A 19,593-nucleotide genomic window follows, 5' to 3' on the forward strand; every position below is an offset into this window, starting at 1 on the left:
GGTAAACAGGTCACTCCTGTGAATATGATAGTGAATCATTACCTAACATCAAAACCATACACGTCTCCATGTGCAAATGATGACGAGTTTTACCTTGCTTAAAGTTTTTAGGGCGAGATCTGCTGCCTTTCGCACAGTTTCCTAAAAAACAAGTCAACAATCCATTGTTGCTATTTTGAAAACTTCTCCACAACAACTCATATTAATTCATTTCACTCATACTGACAAGGTTATACCCATGGCTAATACATAACATAGTATTTTCCACAAAAAATTTTGAATCTGGTCCATCTGAGTATCTGGTATACTCAGTGACAAATACATTAACACAGCTCAAACCTGGAAGGAGCTGAGGGCTCTGACTTCATATATGCAAGTCATTTAAGCACACATGCAGCACAAAATAAATGTTTCTATACTCAGGAGTTAAGTAAATATTCAGAAATTCTTTCATATCCGGGAAAAATGCTGAGCCATCAAGAATAAGCACAGCAGGAATGAAAACCAACACTTAAAATACATGAAGAATTTCCAAGGTGGCATGGAAATTTTAACTGCCAAATTACTTGTCTGTTTAATCCCCAAAACTCCCATTGGCTTCAACTTGACTTCTCAGAGAATCTCTCTTTAAACATCTTAAAGCTTGGTCACTGTACTTTCTGTTGAAGATTCCTTTTCAATTATCAGTTCCATTACCTTAATGTCATCTTGCACTCTGAATAGTATTTCCCAGATCTCTGGAAGCTTGTCTATAATGTCATCCAAAGATCTTCCTCTTAGTAAGTCATTCAGCGCCAGACAGCTGTGAACAAGAGTACCTATGTAGTACTTGGTGTACTTATTTGCTATAGGCATATACACAGATATGTTCATATGTATAACCAAACCATTAAAAAAATTTGAGAACTGTTTCACATTCCTTATTTTCCCCATGCCTAAATGTACACCATCATAATAATGCCTCCTTTAGTAGACAAAAAAAAGGTTCAGCCCGTCAGGTGAAATCTGACATGAGTGACAGCAAGTGAGAAAGGCTGCTGTGGTGGAAACTGCTGTCGCAAACATTCCAATTACAAAATTGTTCCAGATGCTTTTCTGTGAGCAAAGGACAAAACCAAACCAAAATGGCCTAAAATCTAGGACCGAAATTAAAATGGAAAGTTTTCAACACAGTATAGCTACAAACCATTAAAAACAAAAAAAACAATTTAATAAAAACGGGATATAGACTGGCATCCTGCTGCCAAGTATGTATACAGCCAAGGTTTTCTAATATTGAGCAATATTTCAGGTCCAAGGACAGGCAAGAACTTTGTGACCAGAGAACTCCTCCTGCAGCAAATGCTGTTTAGTATCACGCTCAAGCCACATGCAATAACAGAGTTCAAAGAAAAATATGTTACTTTTTCTAGTAATACCTGGACTCCCTGATCCTCCACAGACTGCTGGTTAGGTTACAGATCAAATCCTCAAGAATTTCCTTCATGTACTTATCAACCTATTATTAAAAAAAAAGGCAAAATAATGAAACAAGCATGGACGATGCATCCTTGTCCTGTACCGTGAAGAAGAAAAAAGTTTCTTTTGAACAGTACACCTGCTTGTAGCCACAGAAGATGAATTAATAATTCTCAGATCTGACCCCATGCAAACTTACTCTGACTTTGCTTTAGACATGCCCTTTCCTGCATTGCTTGAGGGCTTAATGTGACAGACATGACAAGAAAAGAGGAAGTCCCTCAGTCCTTTATCAACCGAACTGTTTAGATGCAGCAGCAAGCACCAATGGCATCTCACAAAAATCATTTATCCCTGAAACCTGTCTCAGAGAAACTGCTTCCCATGGGCTTCCTCCCACTTAAAAACTGAGGAATCATATTTAGATGCTCTTGCTCTAGGAAGGGCATCTCAGGCCATAAGAATTCCTGAAGAGCTTCTCATAAAAAATATGAAAACAATATCCAAGTGTGGAAGACTACACTTCAAGTAAATCATAGATTTTATCGTAGGCTGCACAAACAAGGTCTGTGATTATCCTTTCATATATAGGAGCAACCTCCTCTGTGCACCCTCCAGCTCATTTGTGGATTTAAGCACCTCTTTCTCTGCAGGACCCTCACCCCTTCCTGCATAGCCCCTTCCTTTTACAAGACACAACTGTTCCATGAGGATCTTCGAGACGCTGCTAGCTAGCAGCAAACCCACCATTCTGCACTTTGCTGCTCACTCACCATCGTCTTGTCGGTGACCAAGGCATTCCAAATGCTGGTCATTGCCTGTCGAATGCCCAGGTTGGGGTCAAACTGGTAACGGTATAGCCGGGGGAGAAGCTGGGGCAAAAATGGAGCCAGTTGCTCTCCAGCCTTGGCAGCTATCACATTAAAACCAAAGGCTGCTCCCTGAAATGACAAGAGAGTATTTGCTGAAACAATGCTCACTCGTTCAGTCATTGCTTCTGAGCATACCATCACCAGAGGCAAATTGACAGACACAGTTCAGATTCAGACCAAATCAAAATTACTAAAATGTCACCAGGATCAGTCCCCCATCAGTGCTACAGTACCATACTGATCTTAAGCATACAATCACACTCAGTAGTCGACATATTAGTACTAAAGCTCCTTCTCTCCAGCTTTTGTTTCAAGATACTGACTGACCTTGTTTGCAAAAGGTGGTGGTGGAGAACTAAAATTATGAAGATTTGAATATGTTTTTCCAAAAGAGATTCTTTCTGGGAAAGACTGGTGAGTGTGGGCCACTGCTTCTCTACAACTCTGCTGCACCTATGATTAGATTAATTCAGGAACTGAGAAACTAAAAATAAAACAACTCCACTTTATCTCTACAACCTGAAAATTCTGGGGATTATAATTTTGCCTCTGTCTATAATGAAACTCAAATATTCTTCCACCCTCTTTCTTTCTTCACCACTCTCAATTCCACTCTCAAATCTAACACAGTGGAACTGATGCAGGATAGCCCAAAACTAAATTGCTCAATACAGACCAGTGCAGTGAGTGCCTAATGATTTTGTGCTTCCTGCTTTGCAGTGTCAAAGGCTGCCACTCAAAACCCCACCCTAAGGATTTCACAGGACATGATGTGCTGTCTGGGTTAATCTGAAAAAGGAAGAGTAATAAAGACACACCCTCAGTTAGAACCACTGCTGTGAGGAGCAAGGGGCTGCAGAAAGTATAAAGAAAAGGGAGGCATCATCTGCAAGGTGATGATTTGCAGATTGGAAAGAAGAACAGATTGCTCTGACTCACTCTTGTAAGGAGGTTTGAAGCACAGACTTCCAGATGCCCCTCCAACTTAAATGATTCTGCAAACTCAAATTCTGAAGCTCAGCCTTCTCAGTCTCTGAGTCAAATTTCTTGACTCATCCAAGCTGGTGAGGATCAAGAGCCTAACTGTGCTCCTGTGCATCTCAAGTGCCAGTGCAAAGAGAGGCAAGCCTTGAGAGACATATCGACTCGTCAAACACTGGATGAAAGTTAATGCTGGGGTGTTTTTGCATCAAGTGGTGTTTCCAGAGACTCAAAACGTAAGTCAGCAAGCATGAAAGAGCACAAAAGGTGCAATACAGTAGATGCAGCTACCAGAGTCTTCTGCATGAAAGCACATGAAAGGTGCTCTGCCTGCTTCCTGGAAGAAAACTTTTCCATGCTTATGTAAAGCTAATGAAATAACCCTCAAGTTAAAGCTCTGAAAAGTGTACTTAAATCTTGAAGTTTATGATGATACTTTTTTAAGCAGGATATGGATCCAAGAGTATTCTGGCTTCGCTAAAGGTCCCTATAGCTCTAAAATATCAAACTTGACTTAAAAAAGAATGCTTTGACAACAATGATTAAACTTGTATATTGTCAATTGGTTTTTTTGCAACTTGCTCCTGAATAATTCTGCTCTTCCTTTTTACATAAAAAAGTCATTCTGGCATCTGCAAATTCATCCAGCTTTGAAAATGTTATCTCACTGTTTGAACACACCAAGATCTGGCTCCCAACTGCACGCAAAAGGAAGGATCACAGCTGATTTAGAGGGGAATGCAGGATGATATGAACCCTGCGATACCTATGTTTTAAGAATTTCAAGTAATCCTAAATTTGTTCTTCAGGCAGGTAAATTTGCATTGGACCTCATATCAAAGCATCAACAAATGTCTTCCCTGTACAATTATCCATATGTCATACAACCAGAGCTAGAGAAAGGCAGTTATTGTTTCTGGAGTTCATAGTGGGAATGTAAATGGTATGAAAGCAGCAAATTACCTTTCGAGAATTCCACATGGCATGATGGTTGGCCAGATTCATGAATTTGTACACCAAGTCTGGTTGATTGAGATCACTAGCCAGTGAACAAAGCTCCTTGTAGGTAGAAAGGCCTTGACTTTGGAACGCAGAAGGAAAATCAGTATCAATATTTTTAGCTACACAAATGCCATAATAGGTAAATTTATAGTCAACTCACAGCCTAAAGCAGAGAGAAGTGAATACCCTATCTGTACTACCAGAAAATAGTTACGGTAACTCAGAGAACAAGGAGGAACAAAAAGCTCAGGAAGTAGATTTGTAAGCAAGGGAATATTGATTCAGCACTGATTACGTGATTGCCATTGAGACCATCAGTAAACTTACCCATCTGGGGTTTTGCTCAGGCCACCCTGAAACACCACAGTTTCTCCAGTCATCTCATGTTTGGCTCTGGTAGAAAAGAGGTCCAGTATTAGCTTTACCAAAAATTACCCTTTAATGGACTGCATGCTACAGGTCGTTTGTTTTCCTTTATTACTTCAGTAACTTCCCATTCTTCCAGTTCCAATCACACAGAAAACATATACGTGTGCAAAGCTACACAAATTATACGGAACCTCATTAACCTGCATCATGTGTAACATTAAACATATGCTGCAGAAAGTGAGGGCTTTGCTGAGCAGTTAGGAGGTAAAAAGTCAAAACACTGAATGATGTCTTTTTTTTTTCTGCCCAGCAAATTTCTACCTTCAAATGAAAATGTTAAAAAAAAAAAAAATTATATATATATATATATAATATATATATATATATACACACAATTTCCATCCATCTTAACTCTTCCTGTTTACCACCACTGGATCCCAACACTCCCAACCTGGGTTATGTCACTTACAGTGACATACCAGGTTAGATGGAACAGGCTGTTAAAGAGCATTTTCAGCACTGACCAACAGAACAGAATTCTTGCCAGGACTCCTGGAAGACCAGCATTTTTTCACACTAAAACTAACAAGTGACCACTCACACTTCCCCAGCAAAAGGTACATTCCAGACACAAGCAAGTTTCCAATTCTGCAACATTTACATCATGCATTGTCCTTTGCAATTACACAATTTCCTTCTGGAAATCCAACGAAACCCCAACTGATTTGAATCAGGACTGAATGACTTTGAAGCTTTGTTAAATGGAAAGAAACCAGAATGACTTCAATGACAACAACTCTAAGATGAATTAAGAAAAAAATGTCTGAGTTTGACCCACTAGGAATACATGGATATTGACATGCCCTTCGCCTCAAAACATGTCTTTTCACACGAGAGGCAAGTTTTGTTCCCTTCAAACATACTGCTCAGAATATTCTCACTTTATTCTGAGCTCACTGTACCTTTTCCCTGTCATAAGGGTATCAACAAGTGTGGTGACTAGCTCTTGCTGATCCTCTTCACTTCCTAGTTCATATATCAGCCCAAGACCTTTTGAAGCAACATCTTGACTAAGCTCTGCAAGAGATTTTACAAGGTAAAATTAACGATAAGCATGTAATTAAGTAACACACAAATTTCAAAAACAAGATTCAACCAAAATCATGATCTAGCAAAAACAGCTCTCTGCTGCAGTTCACAGGTTTCCATTTTAGCGCAGATCAAGTCTGGCAAGACACATGCTTTACATTCTGAAGCAACAATTTGTTCTGAACTAGGTGACATCTTCACGCTAATATTGTCATTGCAGGTTTTGAAAGAGCAGAGAGAATTCCAAGAGCTCAAAGTATTCTGACATGCTGCTGGCCCCTGAAGTTCAGCAAAGTTAGTGAACTCTCCAACTTCTCTCTCTCTCCAACTTCAGTGAGCTCTGGATAGGCTGCCAGCTACCTCCCTTTCCAGTAGTAGCCACGGGAAGACCTACAAACCGAAATCTGCTAGCTTAAAGAGGGCTTAGAGCTCCTGTCCATGCAGAACTCTGCAATACACATCCTACTGTCCAAAGTAGAATAGAACAATCAATTAACGTTTTTCTGCTATTACAGTTTGAAGAGTAAATGCAGAAAAAGATGTACTTGGTTAGCAAAGCACAGAAAAAACTGCTTCTTATCTCTATATGCAATGACTAGAAATCATTCCTATTACATTAGAAATGGGATGTTTCTTCAGTCATCTGCCAGACTTTCTGGCAGTTCAAAGATTCCCTCCATCCTGTTAAACACCCATGAAAAGACACAACCCTTAACATGTGATAGCACTTACCATCACTATCTGACAGAATTGAAACAAATGCACTTTGAATATCCTTGAGATGAGACTGTAAGATGAGAAAAAAGGACATTATTATTTTTATCTCAGGTTTTGGATCCTTTGTCTGGTCTCAAGTTCCTAACAGATAAACAGAGACTACTGTATCAGTGGAACTGCCTATTTGAGCTACACCTACAAGAACTGCCTTCCTTCCCAGACAGGTAAGCAGCAGCCTGACTGACATTAATAGAAGGCAAGTTATTTTTCCAGCACCTTTTTACAACTACCATGCCATTAGTAAACATATTTTATTTTCCTTGCCTAATACGTGTCAGTAATGCATCGTAAATCTGGCTTGCAGCAAGACGGGGCTATCCTCTGCATGAGGACACTTTTCTTCATCCCCAGACTAGCGGATCTGGCCAACTCCCACAAGGTCCATTATTTAGATGAGTATAATATGCAACAAGGTTTTACATATAACAGCTTACAATTGCAAAGCACCTACTGTCCCAAAGCTCTTTACCTGAAGAGCACAAGATGGCTACATGGTCCCACCACAGTCCGTAGTACCTCTATGCAGGGAGAGAACATTTTGGCTGGGAAGGCTTTATTAAGTCCTTGTATAGATCTTTCACATTCTCTCATTATAGACAAGCACCCTAAATATTAGGTTCTCCAAGCACACCAAAAATACACAGTACATGAATCACACAACAGCTGCTCCTTTGTACCAAAGTTGTGATAAACTCCGAAACAAATGAGTCCAGAAATTCTTCACCTCCTAGACGACCTCCTTTTAACATCTCCAAAAATAAATCCTAAGGACTGCACAGACCCCAACCTCTCCTCCACAAGAGAAGATGTCCTGCTCCTTCACCTTACAAAAGCCGTTTACACTATGCTCACTCAGTGCCAGGTCAGAAATTTACAAAGGTGTCAAAAAGCCTCAATTCATCTGCCAGTTAGTATGTTCTCCTAGTGACAAAAGATAAGCCATGTCTCAAAAAATCTCAGTAAGGACTGCATCAGCACTAGGGAAAAAAAAGACAATGGAAGTGAAGTGGAATGAAAGGAGAGAAAGCAAGCGAGAGGCAAAAACAGGGACAAGGGAGTCAGCGTCAGGAAAGGGCATATTTCTTACCTTAATTGCTTTGTGTGTGCTCAGCTTCTTCACCATTGACAGAAGCCAGATGCAAGCTGCCTGCCTAATGTGTGGGTTGGGGCTGATTATGTGCTTGTTCAAAATAAGGTCTAGGACCCAGGGAACCACATCATTCCCTTTCAAATCTATATGAAAAGAAGAAAGGTGGAAGGAAAAAGGGGAGCTTTGAGAATCAGACACACTCATCTTTACTTCCAACATAATGTGCAGCGGCAATGAAAAAATCTAGCTAGCCCATGAGTACCCAGATGACACCTCAATCTCTGCTTATTTATGAAAAGCGTTAACTGGAGTCACTAAGAAAGTATTTCCACTAACAGAAACCCTGAATAGAGCCCTCCTAACCCTTCATAAAAGCATTTCAGAGCCTGTGGCCAAAAAGAGGCTGCCAGTTCATGCTGCCTAAGGCTTAGTGTTCTTTCCGTTAGAACTTCAAACTTCTGGAGCAGTGGCAAGGTTCAGTTTCTACCCTGTTGTGTACATGCTGAGTTTTGTGCACACTTAAAGAGATCTAAAACCACTCTCACAACATTAAAAAACCTGTGTGCAGGTCTGAGGCTGATATGTCACTGAATCATATAACTCCAAGTTGTTGGAAAGGCTTGCAATTTAATGTCATAACCCTATTTCCCAGTGCAGGCTTCAAAACAATATTCTGAAAGATTTATGTATGTTAAACCTGAAACTAACCCAACAGGGCAAACCAAAATGAAATAATAGAAGAAATTTAGTGTCAAGTGGCATGAATTAGATTTGAAGAAGCTATTTAACAGCACATGTAAACAGCACATGAAATAAAGTCTTCTAACCTCTGAGCAAATGGGACTTGAAGAGGTGAAATGACCTGTATATAACCAGCATGAACAAACACAAAATATCTCTTACTTCTACGGTTATAAAATCAACCACCACAGAAATAAAAGTTATGAAGCTCAGTGTTAGACCATAACTGTGAGATTCTATGTTCCTCAACCCATCCCTCTGTTAGGAAAGCCTACCTGAAGGAGGGATATATTCCTCCTCTGTGACTGTCCATGCATCACGTGCAGCTACCGAGCTTGTCCCTACAGCAGCACTGGTAATAGCTTCGCCAACGGTGAACTGCAGTTCTATTTGTTTGGCCTGAAAAACACAAGGGCCTTACTGACAGCCCTGAACACACAGCAAAACTTTCGTCATGTACTCCACAGAACCACAGTCTCTCTCCCAGTCCCAGTACACTTTTGGTGAACTGCTGAGACTATGTGGCAACTCACACCCATTGAGATTGATAAGGAAACTTATCCAGCGTCAGACTCTCCAAAAGGAACGGTTAAGAGCTAGAATTTCCACACTTCAAGCGTTATCTCCTACAGAGCATTTGCTAGTCTCTGCAGAAGTTCAACTTAGCAGAGCACAGCACAGAAAGAATTAGAGACAGGATGAAAATAAAACAAAATTAGAACAAGACTGCCAGGCATCAACAAAAACTACTGCAGCTTTGCTATAGTGTGCAGTAGTAAAAGATTCTCCTGAAGTTCCATCCAGAGGTTGATCATTAATAAGAGATGCACAAATCTGTTATTCACATTAAAATAATTTAGCCAATACTTTGCTTTACTTCTCTGTCTTCTTCCTCTGTTCTCTAAGCTCTCAGAAACAAAATGTGCTGAACTCTGCCACTTTTTTTGTCATTATTTATGAATCTCGAGTCATAAGAACAGATTTCTGTACCTGCTTGGTGCCTACTAGATTGTTTTCCTTACTCTCTGGGCACAAAATGCACAGGCATTTTGAGAAGTAAGCCTTTAGCTTCCTTTAATCTAAGATACATTGTTTGGGTTTGGCTTGGTTTGTTGTTTTGCTGGGGTTTTTTTCCAAATATGTATTTTATAAAGGAAGATGTAAAGTCCCTAAGCAGTTACAGGAGATAAACACAGCACTTAGAAACATCATTTCATGTTTGTGCGAACAATGTTCTTACTATTCTTGCTTGTTCGAGCACATAGAATTGGAGTACTCAGCAAAGCCAGCCTGTCTGATACTCAACAGCTGCTTCGACAATACTGAACCCTATGTTAGTATGAACAAGGAAGAAAGGTCAAAAAACCTGAAAATTAAGAACCCTGAAAAGCTCCTTGACTGTTTAATTTTGCTGTCTGGTATATTATAGCATGTATAGGAGCTCTGAAGCACCATGAAACCAGTACACTAAACTGATGTATTTAGACTGGCAACAGATACATGTTTTCCTATAAACAAAGCTCATAATGCAAGCAAGTTGTATCAGTTGATGCAGTTCAGATAAAAGAGAAGATATATTATCTACTTTTAGGGTACTTTTGAAGGCTAAAGTACAAACCTATGGCTTCATTAGTATAATTTCTTAAGATTTTACACATACAGTTAGTTAGTTCTCCTAAAGTGGAATACATATTCATCACAGAGACCTCAACTGGCAAGTTTTTTAACCGTGTCATAAAACATTTTACAAGCCCCAAACCTACCTCTGCTCTCTGTTTCAAGGCAGTTTTAAAGAACCCAGGTGGACTATTATAAAAAGATAATGTCCCTTGTAAAATCTGTCTCTAGAGTATATAAAAAGCATTTAAATAGAAATACTCACTGCAGTATAAAGAAAAATACATTGATAGTGCCTCACCTCCACAGAATCCATTAAACCTTGCAACAGTAGCTTCTGGTGGGGAAAATCTTCATCTCCCACTGGGAAGTAACCTAATGTCTGTATTGCTCGTTCCTTCATCTTAAAACACAAACAAAAAACAAACTCAATCACAAAACCTTCCTGTAAGTCCAGAAGATATACTTTCAACCTACTTTCATCAACCTTGCTAAAGTTTCACTTAAGGTACCAGAAGTCAGTCATGCAAAACACTTATCAGATCAATCAGTGCACCTTTTTTCCAGAACACAGATCAAAACAAATGTCTTGTTAACCTTTGAGGATTATTTCCAGGTAAAAGATCTACTTTTTTTTTAATTAAAATTATGACCATTTACAGTTTTCATCCAGTAAGCTTCTGCTTATGACTATAGAAAGCACATCAGACCAACAGTGACACAAACTAGAAAACCCTTAGCCTAATTCTGACTCACTAAAACCAGCGATAAGCCTTATTCTTTTTTAAAAGAGAGGCTGAGTTTGGCAGGTAACACCTAAACCTGGGGACAGAGCATTCCAGAAATGAACAGGAATCGTAACAACACTACAAAATCTTGCCTTATTTGTTTCCTTGCTTGAAGGGATTCGGGCCAATAAGCTTTCCACAAGTTGAAGCTTTGTGAATCCTGGTCCTTCACTGGGGATTGGCAAGGGACCATTCCTTCCAATCTCCCCAAGAGCTGTACAAGCAGCCACCACAAGAAAGGGAGAGGTGCTGTCCAGAAAAGAACCTACAGGAAAAAGCAAAACAGGATGGCTCAAATTTTATTATTTAGCAGTGGGCAGGCAGGCACTTGTATTTTACCCATGCAAGAAGCAAAGTATTTATCTCCTCTGCAGCTGGTAGGAAGCATTATGCTGGAGCAAAATCCAAGTAAAGGAGACTGAGAGGAGTCTAGGCAGTGGCACCACCCCTAATTCTACTATGTTAGTCTCTGAGCTAAGAGTCCACCTAATTCTTGTTGAAAAGGGTTACATCCATACACCTAATAACGATGTCATTTTTATAGACTGTAAATTCTATCACAGAAAGTAAACCCAAGATTACAGAATCAATGGGCTGAATATCTTAGAAAAGTCCTCAGCCTGGGGTGGTCCAAAAAACAACTGTTACATGTAGCAAAGACTTAGGCAGGAAGTTACCTATTGTCTCTGTCGTTGACTTTATGAGCTGATCTTGATCCGGCATGACAGCAGTGTTTGGCTGTACTGTATTATGTAGCTCCCTTGTTCTGCACTTCCCTTTGGCCAAGTACCTTCCAATTGTAAATCCCAAAGCCAACAAGGATCCATGTTGGACCTCCGGGCTCTAGATACAACAACAACAACAGTGCAGAAAATCTCATTTTCAAAGTAAGTATGTAACACTTTGCACAAAACTCTGACTTAAAAACATACGGACAAGCCAGATGAGGAGGCACCCTGAAGAGTGAACTGAACTCTTCAGTCCTAACATGGAGTTCTAACACATAGTGCAACAACAGAGAGCTCGATATTTCTAGTGCTCTCTGAAGGATGGAGTCTTTTAAGATAAATTAATGAAACTTAAAAGAGACTTAGGAGGACAGATTAAGAATTTATCACCAGCAATGACATTCCTAAAGCCCACCCTTTGGTAGCTAGACAAAAATAAGTAGTAAAAATCCAACTCATCTAATTTGTAAGTTCACCATCATAAGTCTGTACTAAGATAACACAACGCTGTGTCTACTTAAAAAATGGACATACTCAGATTAAGGGGATTAAATGTATCCTTTGGTAAACAATAGTAAAGGGGAATTACTCCAGATTTTATTGCTAATAATGAGAACATACTTGACCTATAAATACTGAAGGTAATGCCTTTATACAGTTCAATTGGCCACAGGCTGTGAAACCTAATTATTACAATTAATGTCACAAATAGTAATTTCTCCAATGCTGAATTGGCGCTGAGACTATATAATGATGGTGCTCATTCCAACAGGTGACTTCTAATGAAAGGACTCTGTGCAGAAATAAGGCTGAGTGAAACACTACCTTAATTAAAAATAAATTAAAAAAAAATAAAAAAGAAAGAAAAAGAAGGGGGCAGGGGCTTAAACTCAGCTTAGTTAATGTATCTGGTTTTTATCACAACCCTGAAAAGTTGGATCAGTGCAACTGTGCTGCCAGACAGGATCCTCAATCTAGCCTGTCCACCAGGGACTGCTCCTTGTTGCGGTCTTGGAGCAGGAGCAGAAAAGCCTGCTGAAGATGGGTTTTTTTCCCCCCTCTCCACTTCAGCTATCTATTTACACTGCAGTCTTTACTGAGCCACTAGAGAGCACCACCACCCCCCTGGTCTGCACTGATCGAACTGGGTTGGTGCATTTGCAGCAAACCAGAGCTCTCACTGACTCACCCTGCTCTTTTTTGTTTCATGGTTCACATCCCTCCTTATTCTCAGCTATGTTCTGTGAAAGGTCAACCATGGCTTCACGGGCAGAAAGCAGCAGCAGGGGAAATGGGACCCATCTGTGCTAGCTTCGTGACCATGGAAGCTGCACCCTATATGAAACTGAGCAATGAGACCACTCTGGCAGATACAAAATAAATCCTGTTTGTTAATTACAACGTACAGTGAACAGCACTACTTGTCAGCATTTGAGTCTGTTACCTGTGATGTAAAATGGGGGCCCATTAAGTCATTAGGAGAGACTGATATAAAAGCATTTTGGGGAAATCTAACCTAAAATACTAATATTTTCCCTCCCTTTCAGGATTCAAGACACACCAGCACAGAAACTTTTTCAATGTGATTTCAGGACTCCTCTATGCTCATAGTAGCAAAATGCAGAGATAAAGTTAATGGGAGTTGGAAGGAGCTGCTGGAGGACAGTAAGCAGGCAAACCCACCATGTAGTAATACACGGGTGGAGGGCTGCTGAGCAGTCCAGGTGGAGTGGGAGGGAAGAAGTGAGCCCCCAGCAGGGAAAGGTTGCTGGTCGGACAAGACCCTGAGCTGATGAGCAGCCAGGGAGCAGCTATGGCTCAGGAGGGGAAGGGGTATTAACCATACTTTTTAGTTCTTTGGTACCTGTAGTTGCTCACAAAAACTGGTAAACTGGTAGATAGTTTGACCCATTACTATTCAATGGGATGAGGAATATTTAAGGTGGCTAAAACTGGGTAAATATGTGACAGTGCTGGCTTTGCTTAGGAACTGCCTCCAGGAAATCCTTCTGACCTTAACACAGCTTCAGAGATTAGTTTATTTAAAGATCTGTTGCACTCACCTATAACAAAAATCCCTTCTCACAGTCCGACTGGATGTCAGCTAGTTAATTTTACACTCAGATTAAGGCTAATACATCCCAGACATACTGTGAGATTTCCCATCAGTTACATGAGACAAGAAAAAATAAGACGCAGACAAAGAAAGGTAATTACATGGTTGTCTTTTGTCATCTTAATCAGCTGCTCCAAGGAGGCCCTAAGTTCATCTCCAGACATGGTAGACAGTACCACAGAATAGAACAGCGCTGCAAGCTCGCGCATTTCTTCTTTGTTTGTGTTCATCAGACTCTGCAGGAGTTTTTAAAAACAAACATAAAATACAGAAGCAGCTTCTCAAAGGTCTGTTCATACAGAGCTCCGATATACAAGCACAACTGTCATGCAGCTACATAAATAGTACTTACCTCAGAAACCACTATTTAAACCAGCAGTATTATCATTTAGTAAGAAACAAAGCACTCAATTCAGCAAAGCATTCATTGAATGCTCAATGTTCAGGAGGAAGACTACCACTAGCTACAAGAGGGCTACCCACCAGCTCTGCATTAAACACACTACTGGAATGCTTGGATGAATTCATGTTCAGAAAAGCTTCCACATTTTGAATTCACACTGAGCTAAAAAGCCTCCCAAAGGCACTATTTTTCATGAGCTACTGGAAGGTTTCCATTTCCTTTTTATTAATCAAGGGATTAAAACAACAAAAAAATAAACCACAAACCTCAAGAAGTTAAATCAGTTAAATCGAACGGTGCCAAAAAAAAAGTTGTCCAGGAAAGCACAGCTCTCAGTGCAAACTCTTCCACTTTGTATTAGAGATCTTCTACTATCTGAATTGTTAAGAAGTTGAACTTGGGAAGCATCAGGTGACTTGTTAAGATATAATCTTACCTCTGCATTAATTTGATATATAATGCAACAAACTCCTGCAAAAAATTCGTGCCCGAATCTTTGAATGGCTTCAGCCACCACAAAGGCAGCAAAAATGATCCAAGCAAACAAGAAACGAGATCTGTCAGGCTCATGAAACATAACTCTAAGTTCAACTCAAAACATGTATCAGATAACACAGCTGACTTCTAACAACCTCCTGGACCTGCTCCTTCCACTTGGCAAAGTGAAATCGCATAAAGGATATTTCACAACAGTATTTCTGGAATGAGGTACTATCAGTTACCACCCCCACTAAGAGCTTTATTTTGCAAATGGATACCAGGCCAAAGAAAAAGCAGGTTTTTCTCCAAAAAATAAATAATACTGAAATGGAGAATGTTTAAGTCCTCTAAGGTTCATACCTGCACTTAAATGAGATGTGCAAACTGTATACAGTGCAATGCAACACAGCTATCAGCAGGAGAAATTATTATAACACATTCTAATTTTTCTTTAATGCAACCGAGCATTATTTTCTGCCAGATTCCCAATGAAATTGAAGGCAACCTATAAGAGCTTAGCAAATCCTGGATGCTTGAAGCAAACCGTGAAAAAACAGGAAGCTGCTTGAGAATCTAGAGAAAGCAGCATTAACTTTGGCTTATTCTCAAACAGGTTCCGGTTTATCTTTTTTTGTTTGTTTGTTTGTTTGTTTGTTTGAGGCTAATAAAAACACAAAAACACCTCTACAGAAAGGGCTCTAAAACAATTAAGGATCTAACTGATCTCATTTTCTGAAAAGCCGCTCACATCTTCCCAGTGGAAGGATTCTGTTTTCAGTTTTCTCGTGCTGTTTAATGGATCTTCTGATCACAGGGAAAAACTGACTGACTACACCAACAGGATCAGTGACAGATTACCCTGAAGATATAGGTCAGTTAACAAAACTGGTAAAACAAAAGAACCAAAACGTAGCTTCCCCGTCCTGCTACATACAACATTTCATGAACTGTTGACTCTAAGTAGAAATACCAGATTTTAAAATAAGTGCATACTTGGAAATAATACTCCAAACCCACTCCACCCCCAGAAATAAATCAAAATATCTAAATTTTCAATATACCTTTATCCAATCCATTTTGTCTACAAATCTGGTGGCTAGTTTTTCTGGATACACTGAAACAACTTCTAGAAGACAATACATGACTGGCAAACCTAAAGAGTAATTAAAGAATCAGGTTATTAAACAACTGCAGTATTTACAACAATCTAACAGTGATAAAAAGAGGTTAAGAAGTATCAGGCATTTGAAAGCATTCATTTGCAATTCATTAGAGATAACAAACAATATGGAATAATACGGTATATTTTTTCTCAGAAATATTAGGGAAACAAATAGAAGCAAACATTCTGGTAACAATTTGTTCTAAAGGCATCAAGTGCTTTAAGACTACACTTGTCACAGATACACTATTATCAAGACAGCATTCACTGGTTATAGCTGTTACAGACAGCAGCCTCACAATTTTAAAGTACTACCTTTTTTTAAAGCATTTAAAGCTGCAATCCTGTGGTCCTGATTTCTCCTACCTACACAGCAGCACAGAAGAGAACAAGTTTAAACTGAAGAGTATATAGTCAGTGTTGCAGCTCTGTCATTCCTGCAGCCAAACTCAAAGCACTGAACATGGCAACTCACTTCTATAGCAAGAGAAGATTTTTCTTCAAGCTAATATTGCACATAGATTCTTACCTCCAACATTAGTTAACAGCTGCTGAAGAAGGCCAATATATATATGTACAGGGTTGGTTTCTGCACTTTTTGAAGAGGAGGAGGAAGATAAAGGTATGTGGTTGCCAGACATGAGGTTTCTTATGTAACGTCCAATGGCTGGAGCTTGATCTTGCATATCTGCCAAGCTCTGCGAGGTTGGCACCACACCTGCACTGTGAGCAAGACACATCCGCAGATACAGAACTATCTAAGTAGAGAACAGAAAAACACAGGATACTGAGTGCAAAAGCACTGGGAAACAACGTGGAGAAGACAAAATAGAAGAGCAGGGAATCTGCTACATTTAATGTAACCAAAATGAGAGAGTTTCTTGTTTAATCAAATATAGACAGAAAAGTCAGCATGGAGACAGGAACAAATACAAAGCGTAACAAATCTTAGGAAGAGTTTCTGCAATATGCCTGTGCAAGCAGACAACCCTATGGTGCCTGCATCACTCTCAGACGATTAAATCATACACAGATTTTTGGCTTATCATCACCATCTGATGCAACCCCTTCGCAGGCAGTTCAGCCTGTCCCCTATAAAATTTGGCACGCATACACAACCCAAAGCATGGCTAATACAGACCATGCATCACAGCTGAGATTGTATGTACAGATCACTGAAGCCACAGAATCTGCTATGAAAAGAACAGCCCCAAGGAGCAAAATGGGACTTTTAAACCTGACTGCCTGTTTCTCCCTCTGACAAGCTATTACATTAGGTATGCTGCAGAAGGCAGTGGAGCAACACTCTCGGGAACTTTCCTCCCAGCCCTCCATGAAAAAAATCCTGTTCAGACAGATAAGGGATGGAGAGTTAATACCAACATCTGTTCAAAGAGGAAGCTTAGAACATAGGGTGACTTATGGTAACTGTTAGCTTCTTACACTGTCCTCTAAATAAATTATGGTATACATATATAAGGAAGTAAATCCACTTACCTCGCCAAATGTGGCAGGATTGAAAGGCAATGCTGCAGTCCCAGTTGTATATTTAGCTGGAGTTTTCATTTGGTGAGAGGCCTAAACAACAGCACATATTAAGAGCGGAACATTCAGACCCACGAACAGCAGAAATGTCAGAAAGGTCAGTGAAATTTTGCTGACATAACTATGTTTATCCTCCACTTACCAACTGAAAAAGTACAACAGTTCTGTAACAATGAAGGGCACAGAGCACCTGGTAATAGTAATTTAGGTCCATCACATCCCTATCAACTCAAAGTAGAAACTGAATTTGTGAGAGAGAACAGCAGGGGAGGATGGACATTAGAATCACAGAATAGTTAGGGTTGGAAAGGACCTTAAGATCATCTAGTTCTAATTCCTCTGTCAGGGGGCAGGGACACCTCACACTAAACCATCTCACACAAGGCTTTGTACAACCTGGCCTTGAACACTGCCAGGGATGGAGCATTCAGAACTTTCCTGGGCAACCCATTCCAGTGCCTCACCACCCTCACAGTAAAGAACTCCTTCCTTATATCCAATCTCTAAACTTCTCCTGTTTAAGTTTGAACCCATTACCCCTTGTCCTATCGCTACAGTCCCTAATGAAGAGTCCCTCCCCAACATCCCTATAGGTCCCCTTCAGATACTGGAAGGCTGCTATGAGGTCTCCACGCAGCCTTCTCTTCTCCAGGCTGAACAGCCACAACTTTCTCACCCTGTCTTCATGCGGGGAGGTGCTCCAGCCCTCTAATCATCCTCGTGGCCCTCCTCTGGACTTGTTCCAACAGTTCCATGTCCTTTTTATGTTGAGGACACCAGAACTGCACACAACGCTCCAAGTGAGATCTCATGAGAGCAGAGTAGAGGGGCAGGATCACCTCCTTCGACCTGCTGGTCACACTCCTTTTGGTGCAGGCCAGGATAGAGTTGGCCTTGTCGGCTGCAAGCACAACATTCTTTCTTCCCCTCAGGAGGAAAAATGAAGTGCTTTAGAATTTAAAAACAAAATACCTCATGAACTTCCAAACTCTTGAGGCGCCCCAGCTGACAGGAAGCCTGCAGACAGCAGCTTTGCCCGCAAAGGCTGTGAAGCAGTCAGGCTTCCCTGGTATGGGAAGTGGGAACCCTGTGCCTCAACAGCCAAGCCCAAGGAGTCAGCCAGACCCTGCTAACTGCAAGGAAGAAGGCTGCTGCAGCAAGCGACCAGCTCCTTTCCATGGAAATGTTAGCTCTGACAAGCAGGCATATTCCAGCAGGAAACCATACGAACAGAAGTTTTCCAGTAACACCCACTGCGAACACTGCAGAAAAGCATGTCTGTTCCCTGGGTAATACACACATCAGTTCTAGGGCTGGCTTCAGCAAGGCAGCCTTGCATCTGAATAAACACACAAGGCAGTTGTACAGAAGTCAACAGATCCTCATCTTTCTGAACACACACAGATCTTTTGCTTCACAGTAACTTCACAGAATCACAGAATCCCAAGGGTTTGAAGGGACCTCAAAAGATCATCTAGTCCAACCCCCCCGCAAGAGCAGGGTAACCTACAGTACATCACACAGGAACTTGTCCAGGCGGGCCTTGAATATCTCCAGTGTAGGAGACTCCACAACCCCCCTGGGCAACCTGTTCCAGTGCTCTGTCACTCTTACAGTAAAGAAGTTCTTCCTGATGTTAACGTGGAACTTCCTATGCTCCAGTTTACACCCATTGCCCCTTGTCCTATCACTGGATATCACTGAAAAAAGCCTAGCTCCATCATCCTGACACCTACCCTTTACATATTTGTAAACATTGATGAGGTCACCCCTCAGTCTCCTCTTCTCCAAGCTAAAGAGACCCAGCTCCCTCAGCCTCTCCTCATAAGGGAGATGTTCCACTCCCTTAATCATCTTTGTGGCTCTGTGCTGGACTCCTTCAAGCAATTCCCTGTCCTTCTTGAACAGAGGGGCCCAGAACTGGACGCAATATTCCAGATGTGGAATGACATCCAGAACCATCAGTGAAAACCTGAATTAGGGAACCAGAAGATGACTCCCTTGAAGAATGGATTCCCATCCACACCCAGCATATCAGGTCCTACTCTTTCATATATACAATCTTGCAGAAAAAGAGAAGGATAATGCTACCTTGTGCAGAAAGTCATTTTGTACTCAGCCTGCTGTGCCAAGCAATGTATACAAACTTCTCAAACATCTCCAACACTCACAGATTATTCACGATACGTGAAAATTCACATTTTGAGATAACTAACCAAAGAAATGTACCCTGAGGAGTGTGGGAATCTTGTTTTTCCCATTAGGGATTAAACTAGGCTGATCCATAGTGATTTAGTGACATTACATAAGTCAAGAAAAATTTAAAAATTAACCACAAGGAGACAGTCATTTAATATTGTTATCTAAAACTCAAT

The 19,593-nt window shown here is 40.6% G+C and overlaps 1 protein-coding gene across 3 annotated transcripts in view; it reads right to left on the minus strand.

The window, feature by feature from the left end:
- Window positions 1–19,593, minus strand: part of ECPAS (Ecm29 proteasome adaptor and scaffold) — a 69,969-nt gene that overhangs the window by 17,499 nt on the left and 32,877 nt on the right. For all 3 annotated transcript variants that reach the window (XM_065663608.1, XM_065663609.1, XM_065663607.1), the window contains exons 17-33: window positions 17,171–17,251; window positions 16,203–16,431; window positions 15,573–15,664; window positions 13,730–13,864; window positions 11,462–11,627; window positions 10,877–11,049; window positions 10,298–10,399; window positions 8,655–8,778; window positions 7,636–7,781; window positions 6,504–6,558; window positions 5,645–5,759; window positions 4,641–4,706; window positions 4,275–4,392; window positions 2,232–2,399; window positions 1,419–1,498; window positions 697–802; window positions 94–141 (exon numbers count right to left, since the gene is read on the minus strand). In XM_065663608.1, the coding sequence (XP_065519680.1) occupies window positions 94–141; window positions 697–802; window positions 1,419–1,498; window positions 2,232–2,399; window positions 4,275–4,392; window positions 4,641–4,706; window positions 5,645–5,759; window positions 6,504–6,558; window positions 7,636–7,781; window positions 8,655–8,778; window positions 10,298–10,399; window positions 10,877–11,049; window positions 11,462–11,627; window positions 13,730–13,864; window positions 15,573–15,664; window positions 16,203–16,431; window positions 17,171–17,251 (2,004 nt within the window). The remainder of the gene's footprint in view (window positions 1–93; window positions 142–696; window positions 803–1,418; window positions 1,499–2,231; window positions 2,400–4,274; window positions 4,393–4,640; window positions 4,707–5,644; window positions 5,760–6,503; window positions 6,559–7,635; window positions 7,782–8,654; window positions 8,779–10,297; window positions 10,400–10,876; window positions 11,050–11,461; window positions 11,628–13,729; window positions 13,865–15,572; window positions 15,665–16,202; window positions 16,432–17,170; window positions 17,252–19,593) is intronic.

The sequence above is a fragment of the Lathamus discolor genome, chromosome Z (assembly GCF_037157495.1).
Source record: "Lathamus discolor isolate bLatDis1 chromosome Z, bLatDis1.hap1, whole genome shotgun sequence".
NCBI lineage: Eukaryota > Metazoa > Chordata > Aves > Psittaciformes > Psittacidae > Lathamus > Lathamus discolor.